Genomic DNA, 17449 nt, shown 5'->3' with positions numbered 1-17449 from the left:
CTCCAGATGAAAGAAACCAGCAGTCAGTTAGCAAATCACATGTGAGAGATAGTAGAATGAGTCAGTTCCAGCTCTTTGGTATATCCTTGTATAACTAAAAGAAATATCTTACATTTGACAGTACTCTACCATTTCTGAAAGAGTGTTCATATAATTATCTCACTAATCCTTAAAAAAACTGTGAAGTAGGCAGGACAGATATTCTCACCTCTATTTACAAAAAAATGAAACCTGAGGCTCTGAGAGGTTAAGCAACCTGCTCAAAGTCACAGAGATCATCGTACAAAAGGCAAAATATGCACTGTTGGAGCAATCTCAACCTCTAAAACGGCTCCAAACATGAGTTGGTCTATTTTAAACTCAGAACTGCTGGGATGGCAGCTTCAGGTTAATGTAGAGAGTAAAAGCTGGACAAAGTCACAAGGCTTTGTCCTATCAATTATTAATAATCCTATCAATTATTATCCATGTCCTTGAATCTATTTCTTCTTCCATAAAGTAGGAACAATAATAATAAATGACTGCCTGACCTTACCTCCCATAAAGCTCATCTAAAGTGCTCTACGTAAATGCTTTATAGACTGTGAAGTTATCATTCTCACCAATAATAAAGGACAGCATAAAAACAAAAAGGCAACAAAGCATTCATTCATTCATTCATTCATTCATTCATTCATTCATTCGATAAATATTTCAGTGCCTGCAACATGCCAAGCACTGTTCTAGGTACCGAACAGGGGATACAATGATGAATAAGACAGAAAGGCTTATTTATGCTCTCAGGAAGTTGATGTTCAATAAGGAAGGTGAGAGAGACTGACAAATGCATACGTAAGTAAGCATGACAATATCAGTGCTATGGTCTGAATGTTTGTGTCCCCCCCCCCAAAATTCATTTGTTGAAACCTCATTACCAATGTGATAATATCAAGAGGTGGGGGCTTCTGGGTGATCAGATCATGATGGTGTGGTTCCCACGGACGGGATCGGCGCACTTATGAAAGAGGTCCCAGGGAGCTGCCTTCCCCCTCCTTCCACCATGTGAGGACACAGTGAGTAGACAATAAACCAGAATGAGAGCCCTCACCAGATAATGAATCTGCCAATACCCTCATCTTGACTTTCCAGACTCCAGAACTGTGAGAAATAAATTTCTGTTCTTTACAGGCTACCTAGTCTATGGTATTTTGTTACAGCAGTCTGACAGACTAAGACAACCAGTAGTAAGTAGTATATGAAAGATTTTTTTCTTTTTTTGAGACAGGGTCTTGCTCTATAACACAGGCTGGAATGCAGTAGCATGATCACAGCTCACTGCAACCTCAAACTCCTATGCTCAAGAGATCCTCCCACCTCAGTCTCCCCTGGAACTACAGATGCGTGCCACCACATCCAGCTCATTTAAAAATTTTTTTAACATAGTGAGACAAAGTCTAGAACTCCGGGCCCCAAGCAATCCTCCTGCTTCAGCCTCCCAAAGTGCTAGGATTATAGGCATGAGCCACTGTACCCAGACAAAGGATTTTTAAAAGAGTGATGTTACTGAAGGTGACCGATAGTACCACAAATTTATGGTCAAGAGGAGGTTCTCTGATGGATGGTGACATTTCAGCTGTGATCTAACCAGCAAGAAGGAGACAGTAACGCATAAAATAAGGGAGGTGAACATTTTTAGTAGAGGAAGCAGTTAATATAAAGAGGTTCCAGGGAGAGCACAGGTTGGACTAGCAAAGTGTCATCTAGCAATGTATTAGGCTGTTCTTCCATTGCTACAAGGAAATAGCTGAGACTGGGTAATTTATAAAGAAGAAGGCGGCTGGGTGCGATGGCTCACGACTATAGTCACAGCACTTTGGGAGGACGAAGCAGGCAGTTAGGAGATCGAGACCATCCTGGCTAACATGGTGAAACCCTGTCTCCACTAAAAATACAAAAACACAACCGGGCGTGGTGGCAGGTGCCTGTAATCCCAGCTACTCGGGAGGCTGAGGCAGGAGAATGGTGTGAACCCGGGAAGCAGAGCTTGCAGTGAGCCGAGATCATGCCACTGCACGCCAGCCTGGGCGACAGAGCAAGACTCCATCTCAAAAAAAAAAAAGAGGTTTCACTGGCTCATCGTTCTGCAACCTTTACAGGAAGCATAGTGCTGCCACCTACTCGGCTTCTAGGGAGGCCTCAGGAAGCTTTCAATCATGGCAGAAGGTGAAGAGGGAGCAGGCACTTCACGTGAAGAAAGAAGGTGCAAGAGGGAGACAAGGAAGTGCCACACACACTTTTAAACAGCCAGTTCTGGAGAGAACTCGTACTCACTAGCATGAGGACAGCACCAAGTAGATGGTCCTAAACCACTCCTGAGAAATCCACCCCTTGATCTAATCACCTCCCATCAGGCCCCACCTCCAATACTAGGGATTACTATTCAACATGAGATTTGGGCAGGGACCAGAGCTCCCACTGAGACTCCTAGTCCTGTGCTTACTGACAATATAAGTCCCTAGCTTATTGTTAAGCACTCTGGTTCTAGGGTTGAACAGAACTGGATTCAAACCCCAGGACAATGGCTTATTAGTTTTTTACCTATGCAAAGTTTTTACCTATGCAAAGTATCCAACTGCTACAAACCTCAGTTTTCTCACCTGCAAAATAAGGATACTAATAGTATCTATTTTATAAAATGATTTGCAAAGATTTAATGAGATCACGCGGCCGGGTGCGGTGGCTCATGCCTGTAATCCCAGCACTTCGGGAGGCTGAAGTGGGCAGATCATGAGGTCAAGAGATCCAGACCATCCTGGCCAACATGGTGAAACCCCATCTGTAGTTAAAATACAAAAATTGGCCAGGGGTGGTGGCGTGTGCCTGTAGTCCCAGCTACTCAGGAGTCTGAAGCTGGAGAATCGCTTGAACCTGGGAGGAGGAGGTTGCAGTGAGCCAAGATCCCGCCACTGTACTCCAGCCTGGCAAAAGAGCAAGACTCCGTCTCAAAAAAAAAAAGAGAGGTCATGCATAATCTGTTAGCACAATATCCATAATTATCCATAATCCATGTTATTAAGAGGATTAATATGTTATTAATAATGTTAGCTATTACTATTATTACATGAGCTCTTAAACCTTGCTGTCTTCCTTTTCAATACTTCCAGGGATGTTCAGCTTATTTCTTTGTATCCGAGAGGAAGAAAGAGTACTTCGCAGTGACTCACACCTATAATCCTACCACTTTGGGAGGCTGTGGTGGGAGGATCAGGCCAGGAGTTCAAGACCAGCCTCAGCAACATGGTGAAACCCTGTCTCTATAAAAAATACAGAAATTAGCCGGGCATAGTGGCACGTGCCTATAGTCCCAGATACTCAGGAGGGTGACGTGGGAAGATCACTTGATCCCAGGAGGCAGAGGCTGCAGTGAGTTGAGATCGTGCCAGTGCACTCCAGCTGGGCAACAGAGTGAGACCCTGTGTCCAAAAACAAAAAAGTAAAAATTAGCCAGGTATGTGGGTGGTGGCATGCTCCTATAGACTCAGCTACTCGGAAGGCTGAGGCAGGAGGATTATTTGGGCCCAGGAGGTTGAGGCTGCAGTGAGCCATGATTGTGTCACTGCACTCCAGCCTGGGTGACAAAGTGAAATCTTGTTTCATTTAAAAAAAAAAAAAGAAAAAGGAAAAGAAAAGAGTACCCACATCACATCTCTTCTATAAAATATTTCCTGGCCCAGCATGGTGGTTCATGCCTATAATCCCAACACTTTGGGAGGCCAAGCAGGGAAGATCATTTGACCTAGGCAAGACCAAACCAGACAACGTAACAAGACCTCATCTCTACAAAAAAAAAAAAAAAAAAAAGAAATTAGCCAGGCATGGTGGTGCACACCTGTAGTCCCAGCTACATGGGAGGCTAAGGTGGAAGGATGGCTTCAGTCCAGGAGTTCAAGGCTGCAGTGCGCTATGAGTGAGCCACTACACTCCAGCCTGGGCTACAAAGTGAGACCTGGTCTCAAAAAAAAAACAAAAACAAAAAAACCCTCCTAATTACTTTTTAACCTACTATCTCCCACTCTCAGGAATGACATCAGTATTAGCCATAGTTCATTTTTTGACACAAAAGCTTGTGTAAGAGGCCTAGGCGCAGGCCTTAGGTTTAACATCAGGCTCTACCGTAGCCCTTCAGTATTGGTGGACACATCACAATCTCTCCAATGACAAAAAAAAAAAAAAAAAATCCCCAAAGGATGGTTTTGAAGAGAAAATAAAAAGGCTATAAACTTTAGAGAGTTATGCATTTATCCTCTCACCAACTGTACACAGCACCTATGAATAGGCAATGTTCAGTTTTGAATGCTTTTCTAGCAGCTGCCTTATCATTGCTGGTTTACTTGTCCATCTCACCACTAGACTGTAGGCACTCTGGGCCAAGGACTATGTCTTATCTATCTTTGGATCCACAGGTCCAATAAATGTTAGTTGAATTGAATAAGCCCTTGATTATTCCACTGGACTGTGAACCCTTTGATAGCAGAGATTCTTTTTTTTTTTTTTTTTTTTTTTGAGACGGAGTCTTGCTCTGTCGCCCAGGCTGGGGTGCAGTGGCCAGATCTCAGCTCACTGCAAGCTCCACCTCCCAGGTTTACGCCATTCTCCTGCCTCAGCCTCCTGAGTAGCTGGGACTACAGGCGCCCGCCACCTCGCCCGGCTAGTTTTTTGTATTTTTTAGTAGAGATGGGGTTTCACCGTGTTAGCCAGGATGGTCTCGATCTCCTGACCTCGTGATCCACCCGTCTCGGCCTCCCAAAGTGCTGGGATTACAGGCTTGAGCCACCGCGCCCGGCCTGATAGCAGAGATTCTTAACAATATAGAGCGGGCACTCAGTAAGTCCTTTTAGAATGAGTGTGTGAATATCATTTCCCTCCTTGGTTAGATGATACTCCTCTTAAGGTCAGGGCCCATACCTCATACTTGTTTGATTTCCCATAGTCTGGCATACTGCTTTTCACACAAAAACTACTCAGATATTTATTAAATGAAATATTAAGGCAAGATAGAGCCTCTAAAGCAGAGATCCAAGTAAGTAAAGAGAATGAGAATCTGTACAAGTTTTACTGTAGCAGAACAAAAAAGCGCAGTAAAAGGGTAAGCTGGTTGTGAGTCAACTAAAGAAAAAAACAGCTTCATGGCAGAGCAATAATCTACAGTGTGGTAACTAAGAATGTTAACATAGTCCCTCTTACTAAATTATTCTTACTTTTTTTTTAGATGGTCTCATTCTGTCGCTGAGGCTAGAATGCAGTGGCTCGATCACACTGCAGCCTCGACCTCCCCACCCTGGGTTCAAGCAATCCTCTTACCTCGGCCTCCTGAGTAGCTGGGACTACAGGTACACATCACCACACTCAGCTAATTTTTAATTTTTTGTAGAGATAGGGTCTCACTATGTTGTCCAGGCTGGTTTCCAACTCTTAGCCTCAAGAAACCCTCCCACCTCGGCCTCCCAACGTGCTAGGATTACAGGCGTGATGTAATCCTATGCCAGGCCTGATTCTTACTTTGTAAATATAAAATCCTTATAAATTCCTTCCTCATGAATGATTCTTGCTTCTTTCTTATAAAACCTATATATTTAAGCTATTTCCCTATTGATACAAAGCAAGATAAGATGTAACAGACTGATTTGGCATGTTTTAGAATAATATATCTACTTTTTAAAAATCTACTACAAAATAGAATTGACGTCCAGGTGCGGTGGCTCACACCTGTAATCCCAGCACTTTGGGAGGCCAAGGCGGGTGGATCACGAGGTGAGGAATTAAGAGACCAGCCTGGCCAATACAATGAAACCCCAGCTCTACTAAAAAATACAAAAATTAGCCCGGCATGGTGGCGTGTGCCTGTAGTCCCAGCTACTCTGGAGTCTGAGGCAGAGTCTGAGGCGGAGGGTGCAGTGAGCCGAGATCGAGCCACTGCACTCCAGCCCGGGCGACAGAGTGAGCCTCTATCTCAAAAAAAATAAATAAATAAAATAGAATTGACAACAGAAAATATTTCTCAATTTACAAATTACCAACTGGCAGAGAAGCTGAAAAGTTGAGAAAAATGCTAAAAGAGCAGTTGACATCTAAAGCTCAATCAGAAATAAAAATGAAGCATTTCTGAAATTAGAAATACAAGGCAACAAATATAAAAATTTATTAAAAATATGATCTGCACACATTTTGGGGCAAATCATCTATTTAAAATCCAATGCAATATTCTTCTACTAGGCAGAGAAATACTTTTCCACTTCACCTTTACTCCTTAATTCCACTTGATACTTATATTGCTATGCCACATGCAGAGCACATACTCTCTACTTTATATTGTAATGCTAAATACAAAATCAGCCGGGTACAGTGGCTCACACCTGTAATCCCAGCACTTTGGGAGCACAAGGCAAAAAGGGTCACTTGAGCCCAGGAGTTCAAGGCCAGCCTAGGCAACACAGCAAGACCCAGTCTCTACAAAAAAAAAAAAATAATAATAATAATAATAATATTTTTTTTTTTTTTTTTTTTGAGATGGAGTCTCGCTCTGTCACCCAGGCTGGAGTGCAGTGGCGCGATCTTGGCTCACTGCAAGCTCCACTTCCTGGGTTCAAGCGATTCTCCTGCCTCAGCCTCCTGAGTAGCTGGGACTACAGGCGCCCGCCACCACACCAGGCTAATTTTTTTTGTGTTTTTAGTAGAGATGGGGTTTCACCATGTTAGCCAGGATGGTTTCAATTTCCTGACCTCGTGATCCGCCCGCCTCGGCCTCCCAAAGTGCTAGGATTACAGGCGTTAGCCACTGCACCCGGCCTACAAAAAATTTTAATTACAGACTATGTCTGTAGTCCCAACTACTCAGGAGGCTGAGGTAGGAGGATCACTTGAGCCCAGGAGGTTGAAGCTGCAGTGAGCTATGATCATGCCACTGCCCTCTAGCCTAGGTGACACAGTGAGACCCTATTCCAAACACACACACACACACACACACACACACACACACACACACACACACACAAAGCCAAACTCTTTAAAAACAGGAGTGTTAAATACACTTCACATTGGCCACAATAGACAGCAGTGCCTCATATATACCAGTCATCAATAAATGCTTGATGAATGAGGATTATGTTTTGTTTTGTTTTTTGAGACAGAGTCTCAGCTCTGTCACCCAGGCTGGAGTCCAGTGGCACGATCTCAGCTCACTGCAGCCTCAACCTCCCAGGCTCGAGCAATTCTCCCACCTAAGCCACGTGAATAGCTGGGGCCACAGGCATGCACCACCACACCTGACTAATTTTTTCTTGTAGAGATGGTATCTCACTATGTTGCCCTGGCTGGTCTAAAACTTCTGGGGTTCAAGCAATCCTCCTGCCTCGGCCTCCTAAAATACTGGGATTATAGGCATGAGCCAAGGTAACTTGTCATTGACACTGTCAATTTCAAGTGTCCTGAAAATTAAAACTGAATTCTACCAATTAGAAATGTATACCAATTGGCCGGGCGCGGTGGCTCAAGCCTGTAATCCCAGCACTTTGGGAGGCCGAGACGGGCGGATCACGAGGTCAGGAGATCGAGACCATCCTGGCTAACACGATGAAACCCCATCTCTACTAAAAAATACAAAAAACTAACCGGGCGCGGTGGCGGGCGCCTGTAGTCCCAGCTACTCGGGAGGCTGAGGCAGGAGAATGGCGTAAACCCGGGAGGCGGAGCTTGCAGTGAGCTGAGATCCGGCCACTGCACTCCAGCCTGGGCGACAGAGCGAGACTCCGTCTCAAAAAAAAAAAAAAAAAAAAAAAAAAGAAATGTATACCAATTAAGGTTACTTCTATTTTTAAGGTCTCCTGAATAACCAAATAAGATCACATTTCATATTACTGCACAAACTAACCTCACTGAGAAAGAAACAGAATTATTCTCTAAGATACTAAATTCCAGATGACAAAAATCTTCCTATTTTTAAAACAAGGTTCTTGGCCAGGTGCACCAGCCCACGCCTGTAATCCCAGCACTTTGGGAGGCCCAGGCAGGAGGATCACCTGAAGTCAGGAGTTCAAGACCAGCCTGGCCAACATGGGGAAACCCCGTCTCTACTAAAAATACAAAAATTAGCCGGGCGTGGTGGCAGGTGCCTGTAATCCTAGTTACTCGGGAGGCTGAGGCCTGAGAATGGCTTGAACCCAGGAGGTGGAGTTTGCAGTGAACCGAGATCATGCCATTGCACTCCAGCCTGGGGAACAGAGTGAGACTCTGTCTCCAAAAATAAAAATAAAATAAAATAAAATAAGGTTCTTTAGCCACACAGCCAAACCACTCAATGACAAAATCCACCATGTTTTGATGCTTGCTCACGCTCAAGTTTTCTATCAAAGCACATTACCCTTAAGTCACTATATTAAGTCAATGATAATAAATATCATATAAGTGACACGTTTTTTGAGGGCAAAGACTTTGACTACACCCAGCATCTAAAACAGTACCTTGTATCTGGTAGGCATACTCCATGAATATTTGCTGAAAGAATGGCATTCATGACTATCTCATGGACTTCAATGACATATTCCAGGTGCTTCTCACCATTGCTCATATCCACCCATGAAGTCCTCCTTTTTTGGGGAGGTCTCACTTTGTTGCCCAGGCTGGAGTGCACTGGCATGATCTTGGCTCACCGCAACCTCCACCTCCTGGGTTCAAGCGATTCTCCTGCCTCCTGAGTAGCTGGGATTACAGGCATGCACCACCATGCTTGGCTAATTTTTGTATTTTTTGTAGAGATGGAGTTTCACCGTGTTGACCAGGCTGGCCTTGAACTCCTAATCCCAGATGATCCACCCGCCTCAGCCTCTCAAAGTGCTGGAATTACAGGTTACCCAATGGAGTCTTTCAAAATCTCATCACCACCCTCCTCTTCAAAGCCAAGAGAACCCAGGTATAGTATGAAAGTATATCCACTTTAAATGATGTATTAAGATGCTTTCCCCTCAGTATGCAACATTCTAAAGTCAAATAAATCATCAATATTTCAGAAGTCAGTAAATAGCCTTTAATGGAAAAGAAACACAAGTTTCCAGTCATTCAGCAACCCTGTGTGACCTACTAAATTAAGTACAAGATTTCTCAAAGTATATCTAATACAAAAAGTTCTAGACTTCAGAACCTCTTTCTAAATTACAAAAGGGGAGCCAGGGAGGTGTGAAAAATTACAAAAGGGGAGAAGGATGTGAACACGAACCTCTCTGAAGCAGTGAAGTATCTAAAACCAGTCTGTTAGGGGGACAATTTTTTTTTTTTTTTTTTTTTAGACGGAGTCTTGCTCTGTCGCCCAGGCTGGTTTTTTGTATTTTTTAGTGGAGACGGGGTTTCACCATGTTAGCCAGGATGGTCTCGATCTCCTGACTTCGTGATCCGCCCGTCTCGGCCTCCCAAAGTGCTGGGATTACAGGCTTGAGCCACCGCGCCCGGCCCGGGAAAATTTTTTTTAAAGGCATCTAGTTCACCCTCCCACACAAAACAGGAATTCCTCCAATGTCACCAACAGGTGGTCCTGCAGTTTTTGACAAAGAGACAGAACATTTCCCATATGAGCATTCCCATAACAGAACGCTCATTCTCTCTCAAGTCAACCCATTACCTTCTTCTTTAAATAGAATCTAAAAATACTTCAGCTTTTATGAACTGACTCTTCTTCTGGCCCCAACTTCATCTCAGCATCATGAACATAAAGCTCTTCTAGTCGGGCGTGGTGGCTCATGCCTGTAATCCCCAGCACTTTGGGAGGCTGAGGAGGGTGGATCACGAGGTCAGGAGTCCAAGACCAGCCTGGCCAAGATGCTGAAACCCCGTCTCTACTAAATATACAAAAATTAGCTGGGCATGGTGGCAAGCGCCTATAATCCCAGTTACTTCGGAGGCTGAGACAGGAGAATCACTTAAAACCCGGGTGCTAGAGGTTGCAATGAGCCAAGATCAAGCCACTGCACTCCAGCCTGGGCGACAGAGCAAGACTTCGTCTCAAAAAAAAAAAAACTCTTCTAGCATAAAGACCTAAAAATCACAATGTTTTCAGCTTGCTTTCCCAAACACCCCACCCCTCTCAATTCCAAATCAAGTAGGCAATGAATCAAAGAGATGAAGACATCTCTCCAATAGAATGATGAATCCATTTTCACTAAAAAAAAAAAAAAAAAAAAAACCTGAGCACAGAATCATACAACCTTTAGAGTTGGAAAAACCTTAGAACCCTCTAAATTTACTTCCTACCTCCTGTAGTTATCACTTCAGTAACTTCTCTGGGCAGTACATTTGTGGCCTGGAATCTTAAGATGTGGGGAGGTAGGAAGGTTCTTTGGCTTGAATGTTAAGTCATTCTGAGTATAGTTTTTGTTTATTATTGATTGTTTTGGCTTTTTTTGAAACAGGCTCTCACTCTGTTGCCCAGGCTGGAGTGCAGTGGCACAATTACAGCTCACTGCAGCCTCAACCTCCCCAGTTCAAGTGACCTTCCCAACTCAGCCTTCCAAGTAGCTGGGACAAGAGGCACATGACACCACGCCCACCCTTGTAGAGACAGGGTTTCACTATGTTGCCCAGGCTGGTCTCAAACCCACATGAGGTTTCACTGTGTTGCCCAGGCTGGACTCCTGCAATCCTCCTGCCTCGGCCTCCCAAAGGGTTAGGATTACAGGTTTGAGCCACCACTCCTGGCCTGAGTACAGTTTTTAAAAGTTGTACATGGATCTTGTAGGTGACATAGTTTGACAGAAGTAGATCAAAAGTAATCTGTATCAATTGTTTACTATTACTTCATTGTCTCTTATACAATTTCCCTATTTTAAGAAGGTTAAATTTGTTACTTACTAGCAATATTTTTAAATGTCTTTTAAAAGATATGAGCTATTAAAAAATACCCAAGTTACTTTCGGGCCCAAAATTGAATAGGTTTTTCAGCTTCTAAAGATCTCTTTCAAGTTTGGCATAGACATGGCTTTACTCAGTCATCTACTCAACAAATACACAGTAAGGGCCTAACTCTAAACTGGACACTGCACTGGGCATTGAGAAGATGGAGAGAAGGAAAGATAAGGTCACTATTCTAAGGGAGCTTTGTTTACAGAAGGCACAATTGCCTCATCACACAGAATTACAAATTCAGAAAAGTGCTAGGAAGGCAAAGTACAGGATGCTCTAAGAACACATACACATAATAGGGCCTGTAATCACAGTACTTTGGGAGGCTGAGGCGGGTGAATCACTTGAGGCCAGGAGTTCCAGACCAGCCTGGCCAACATGGCAAAACCCTGTCTCTATTAAAATACAAAAATGAGCCAGGCACAGTGGCGCATGCCTGTAATCCCAGCTACTCAAGAGGCTGAAGCATAAGAATCACTTGGGCCCAGGCAGCAGAGGATGCAGTGAGCCCCCAGCCTGGGTAACAGAGCAAGACTCTGCCTCAAAAAACAAAACAAAACAAAAAACCATGTAATAGAGGAAAACTGTTACACCATGGGGATTCAAAGCAAAATTTCCTGAGGAAGTGATGGTTAAGCTGAGATCTGAATGGAGGCCATTCGTATTTATGTAAAAACAGAGATCCATAAAATGAGAAGAGAGGATTGGTCCAATAAGCCCAGCTACCTTACCTTTGGCATCTTTTATCCTATATCCTAAAAACAACCTTTTTTTTTTTTTTTTTTTGAGACAGAGTCTAGCTCTGTCGCCCAGGCTGGAGTACAGCGGTATGATCTCGGCTCACTGCAACCTCCACCTCCCAGGTTCAAGCGATTTTCCCGCCTTGGCCTCCCGAGTAGCTGGGACTATAGGTGAGCACCACCACGCCCAGCTAATTTTGTATTTTTAGTAAAGACGGGGTTTTACCATGTTGGCCAGGCTGGTCTCAAACTCCTGATCTCAGGTGACCTACCCGCCTCGGCCTCCCAAAGTGCTGAGATTACAGGCGTGAGCCACGGCGCGCAGCCCCGCTCCCCCTTTTTGTTGTTTTAAAAACAGGGTCTCATTCTGTTGCCCAGGTTGGGGTGCAGTGGCACAATTATAGCTCACTGTAACCTTAACTCTTGGGCTCAAGAGCCCTCCTCAGCTTCCCAAGTAGCTGTGACTACAGGCACATACCACCATGCCCAGCTAATTTTTTTTTTTTTTTTTTTTTTTTTTTTTTTTTTTGTAGACACAGGGTATTGATATGTTATCCAGGCTGGTCTCAAACTTCTGGGCTCAAGCGATCCTCCCACCTCAGCCTCCCAAAGTGCTGGGATTACAGGCGTGAGCCACTGCACCAGACCACAACTTCTTTTTTAAAAAAAGAAGAACAAAGTATGTAATAAAGATGTCTGAAAGCTAGTAATTGAAAGTCTTTTGGGGAGAGGGACAGGGTCTTATTTAGCTCTGAATACCTCACATCACCTTGCCTAGTATCGTTACTATCACAGTAGTCACTCAAATCTGGTGAAATGATTAGTGTCAGTATTAAATCAACGTTAATACTGTCTTTAGTTAAATAAATTTGCCAAACTACATCTCCTCACATAAGAAACCCCATTTTAAACTTCCTCAATTGTGAAAAGATGTTTTAATCTACCTCAAGAATTTAATAAAATAATACATGGCAAAATGCCGAGGTAGATTCTATAAGTTCTTGGAATATATGATATCCCTGTGATCAAAAAGCCGGATCAGTCTCTTCTAAGATAGTTTAGACTCAGCTGTGCTTCATTTTCCTTACTATGAGAAAAAATTCTAACAGGTTTGCATCCCCTCTCTGGCCTCGGTTCTCTGACGAGGGTGAAATAACAAACTCTAAAGTTCCTTCTAACTCCAGACACCTGTAAACCTTTTAAAAGGCTCAAGATTGCAACTCCTTAGCATGAATGTTAGACTACTTCCTCACCTACTCCATTTCCCCAGGACCCCATGTTTTTTCTCAGGAAAGGTAGCACGTAATTCATGATTTAAGTTCTTTAAAACACCTATTTTCTACTCATTTTACACGCAGACTTAAGTTGAATTTATACATCTAAATTAGATCTTCTGAATAATCCAAATAATTATTGTAGGCCGGGCGCGGTGGCTCAAGCCTGTAATCCCAGCACTTTGGGAGGCCGAGACGGGCGGATAACGAGGTCAGGAGATCGAGACCATCCTGGCTAACCCAGTGAAACCCCATCTCTACTAAAAAATACAAAAAACTAGCCGGGCGAGGTGGCGGGCGCCTGTAGTCCCAGCTACTCGGGAGGCTGAAGCAGGAGAATGGCGTAAACCCGGGAGGCGGAGCTTGCAATGAGCTGAGATCCGGCCACTGCACTCCAGCCTGGGCGACAGAGCGAGACTCCGTCTCAAAAAAAAAAAAAAAAAAAAAAAAAAAAACAGCCAACTGTGCTCTGGGTGTGGTGGGTCACATCTATAACCTCAGCACTTTAGCAGGCTGAGGTGGGAGGATCGCTTGAGGCCAGGAGTTCAAGACCAGCCTGGGCAACACGGCAAGACCTCCATCTCTAAAAAACATTTTTTTGTTTTTAATTAGCCAGGCATGGTGGTGCACACCTGTAGTTCCAGCCACTAGGAAGGCTGAAGTGAGAAGATCATCTGAGCCCAGGAGTTTGAGGCTGTAGTGAACTATAAGCATGCCACCGCACTCCAGCCTAGGCAACAGAATGAGATCCTGTCTCTAAAAACAAAAATAAAAACATGTTTAATGGCCATCGGTCAAAAATAGGTTTATAACTACTAACTCTAAAGAGTAAATCTTGGTTTTCCAATTAAGGAAAATTTATTTCCTATATTTTAAATCAGAAAATAGCCACAAAAAATCACTTACACTCAGAAGTAACAATAAATGCAAACTCATTAATGGAAAAAAAATTTTAAGTTACAATTAAAAGAGAGCAGAAACATCTGCAACATAATGCAAATGTATCTATGATACTACCACATGAAAATGAAATTTGACCCAAAAAAACGTTAAAACACTCAAATTATGCAGGTAAGGGCAATTTACGTATTTCAGATTTATCTTGTTTAAAATAATTTTTTGGTGTAGTTTTAAAAGCCTTGCCTCCTTTTACCCTTCAGAGAATAGCGTCCCACTAAAAGAGAACACTATTGTAAGGATCCTTTCAGGCAAGAAACTTGTCTTTATGATGTAAACCAGGGCTACCAGATCCAGATAAGGTTTGCCATTAGGATGCTTCAGAAGTAATAACCTTCAAAGAAAAAAAAATTTTAAAGTAATTCCTGCATTAATAATTGCTAGTTAGTGAATTTAGTTTTTAAGCACATTGTATTTTTATATAAATTTTTAAAACTTAAAATTCTAAACTTAATTTCCAGAAACAAAATCAATCCTTTCACTCTGAACATCAACGTCAAGACGGCAGCTTCTTATTTGACAGTTACTTAGTATTTCTTTAACTATATTTTACATCTACTGAGTGTTTCAGAGCCTTAAAATTCATTACGATTATTATATTATTAGTTACAACGTGCACTGTAACATTCCCTTTTTAAAGAGGTGCAAATAGAAGTTAAATAACTTATCCAAGGTCACCCAACAAGTCAGTGACAAAGTTGGGAGTAGGAGTAAAACTTCAGCCCCTAGACTGAAGACTACTTCAAGCGTTTGCAATTCCAAAAGAGGGAGAAAAAAAAAAAAAAAAAAAAAAAAAGGTCAAGCGATTTACCCTCAATAACTTCTAATAGTATACTCTAAATACAGTGGTACACTTATTATCATAAACACTAATAAAAAAGATTCACCGTGAATGAAAGAAACAACTTTGCTACATTTAGATACCACTGTCATTTCCCTAGCTCTTGTAACAAGCGAAAATCCTGCACTGGATCTGGCTATATGAAATCCTAGGGAATGTTCACTCTTCAATATGAACAATTTATTTTCATGCTAACATGCATTTGCGAATTAATCTTTTATCACCTTGTCCTATTTGGAGGTGCTGTGGGATGCATTTATTTCCTCACTCTTCCATAACATCAAGTCAAAGACTACAATCTCAAAACTAAGCAATTCTCAGTGAAAACACAGTTACATAGCCAATGAAAGAAAAGCTCTAATAAATGGCTGCTTTTAAAGAGATACTTTTAAAGGATGCTTATATGCTTCAGAGCATTACTGGTAACTCGCCCGCCAAGAAGGATGGTCCCTTTAAAGTAGCCTTTAAGGCATTATCCCTCCCCGTTTGGGACACAGTCTGACTTGTTGGACAAGACTAATCTGGGCACTCTCACACACAACCCCTCTGAACCAGCTTAGTTCATTGCAAACATCATTTCAACTGTAGTACTCAGCCCTTCGCATACTACAAGGGACAAGATGACTCTCCTTAACAGTCTTTCAGAACGTCCCCTCGGCGGACACTGACAGCCGACCTCCCGCGGATGTTTTTGGAAATAGAAATGTTAACACCAGGAGAGGCTCCTAGGAAGTGTCAGTGCGGCAGCAGGTGGAGTAGCCCTGCGTGCCGAGCAGGTTCTTTCTGACCTAGTCTCAGTCTCCGGCTTCCCGGCCCCAGTTCCGCCTTACAGAGATCTTGTTAAGCCGTCTTGCGCCCCTGTTCTCTAACCCAGGGCGAGACTTCCAACCCTCCAGGGAGGCGAGGCAATCGAAGCAGACAAGACGGCCACCCCATCTCTTCCGGGGACTCGCAGGCCCGCTCCCTGGCCATGTCAGAGCCTGATGGACCAGGCTGGAGGGGACGCAGCCGGCTCCCCTGGGAGCCTCCCAGCCAGAACCCCGCGTCCCACGGTTCCTTTCCACAGCCCCCACCCCTTCGAAATGCCACCGCCACCACCCTCCTTACTCCTGAATCCCCTCTCCTCAGGAGTACCCCAGTGGAGGGAGTTACCGGCCCACTCAAAAGTAAGAGCGACGGCCACCCCCTCGGTCACCCTGGCCCCACTGTCACCGCCCTGCTCCCGCCTCTGCCTACGCCGCTGGCTGACCCCGGTGACGCCCGGGTCGGTACCTTGCGGACCCCCTTGTAGATATAGAAGTAGAGCTCCCGGCCCACATTGAAGCAGAGGCGGTCGCCGTTGCCAGACTGGTCGTTGAGGTTTACGAAGGAGACGCGGACAGGGTTGGATCCCTGCGAGTTGAAGGGCACCCGGTTGGGCCGGCTGTACTCCGAGTGTGGCAGCAGCTTGTACAGACCTTCCCGGGTGGTGAATTGGGTCTTAATCTCGTTCATCTCCTTCCCTCCTCCCTCCGTCGCCATCTTGGAAAGCAGCGTTCATCCTGCCCTAAGTGCCCGGATCACGCCCACCGCGCAGGCGCTGTTCCCGGTGCTCCCTCTTCCCCCACCCCTTGCCTTTTCCTTGTCGCCCCTCCCACCCGCGGGCCAGCCCCGCGAAGGCGGGCCGAAGGGAAGGGGCGGGCTTGTTTACGGCCCGACTGCGCAGGCGTGCTCACCTGGCGTGCTCCACCCGGCTGGGCGTCCGCAGGCTCCTCCCCCGGGCGTGGCCTCCGGGCGGCCCGGCTGCTTCCCAGGTGATGTTGGTTCCAGCCGGTGGGGTCTAGTTGACGGTTCCGCAGCCACTAGGACCAACGGAAAGCCGATCATGGGGAACCGCGGCGGGGCTGGTGTCAGGAGCCTGAGGTGAACTTGAGGGTGCTTCCTCAGCGGTCTCCCCCCCTGCCCTGAGGGGCGCCGGGACCCCAAAGAGCGGAGGAAGAGCGCCACCCCGACTGCCACCGCTTCGGGGCCAGCACGCGGGGTACCCTACAGGGAGCGCGGATGCCCCTGTGTTCGGGCGGGGACGGCTCCACCCCTCCTGGGCCCTCCCTTCGGGACGGGGACTGTCCCGCCCAGAGAGAGTGCTGACTACCCGCGCGACCGTCTTGATCCCCGGTCAGGAAGCAAGCCCCTTGGAAGCCTCCTCGCCGCCGTTTCTGAGAAGGTACCGAAGTACTCAAGATTTACGCTTCACTATGTTTTATTTCAGGCCGGGTAGGGGTAGAGAAGAATGTGGTACAGCATGAATATCCTAATTCCTATGTGTGGTGAGCACTGGCGGCCTCCGCTTCTTAGCGGAGGTTTGTCCTTTCCAACTGTTCAGAGACACGCGGCGGGGAAGCGCTCTGGGAACCGGGGACTGAATCTATGCAGGATTCACTTCTCTTGCTCAGTAGTTTACGAAGAGCTCTTAATAAAATTTAAGGTAATTGGTTTTTTTTTTCCAGAAGCCTCAGGTGGAGTCAGTGAGATTATTTACTAGGAGATCCATAGGGATAGTTGTATGCATGTAATGTACAGGGTCTAGATTTGTAAGAACGGGCACACGTGTCAAAGTAAGATTAAACAATCACTATTTTATACCTGGGTTTCTTGGCATGTTGCACCAGAATAGGAAAGTTTCTAAAGTGACAGAAACATTCTAATAGAATTCCAGGGAGGAGGGAAGCCAACAT

At 44.8% G+C, this 17449-nt stretch overlaps 1 protein-coding gene and 2 long non-coding RNA genes across 36 annotated transcripts in view; 2 read left to right on the top strand and 1 right to left on the bottom strand.

Moving 5' to 3' along the window:
• Positions 1-16333, top strand: part of LOC144330405 (uncharacterized) — a 55616-nt gene extending 39283 nt beyond the window's left edge. Inside the window, exons 2-3 of the long non-coding RNA XR_013396565.1 lie at positions 12119-12241; positions 14692-16333. This is a non-coding gene — a long non-coding RNA (uncharacterized LOC144330405). The remainder of the gene's footprint in view (positions 1-12118; positions 12242-14691) is intronic.
• The window catches only part of WDR20 (WD repeat domain 20), an 89778-nt gene extending 73016 nt beyond the window's left edge, over positions 1-16762 (bottom strand). For 18 of the 34 annotated variants that reach the window (XR_003730924.2, XM_028850355.2, XM_077938155.1 and 15 more), the window contains exon 1: positions 16008-16287. Coding sequence is in view for 18 of the 34 variants with exons in the window: in XM_077938155.1 (XP_077794281.1) it covers positions 16008-16256 (249 nt within the window). In the remaining 16 variants the exon portion in view is untranslated. 34 annotated transcript variants of the gene reach the window in all.
• LOC144330408 (uncharacterized) lies at positions 2875-3844 on the top strand. Its single transcript, XR_013396568.1, has 2 exons — positions 2875-3364; positions 3761-3844. It is a non-coding gene; the product is annotated as an uncharacterized LOC144330408 (long non-coding RNA).
• Positions 16763-17449: the final 687 nt, after the last annotated feature.

This window comes from Macaca mulatta, chromosome 7 (genome assembly GCF_049350105.2).
Source record: "Macaca mulatta isolate MMU2019108-1 chromosome 7, T2T-MMU8v2.0, whole genome shotgun sequence".
Lineage (NCBI taxonomy): Eukaryota > Metazoa > Chordata > Mammalia > Primates > Cercopithecidae > Macaca > Macaca mulatta.
Note: the sequence above shows the minus strand (reverse complement) of the source record. Positions and strands in the feature narration are given on the sequence as shown.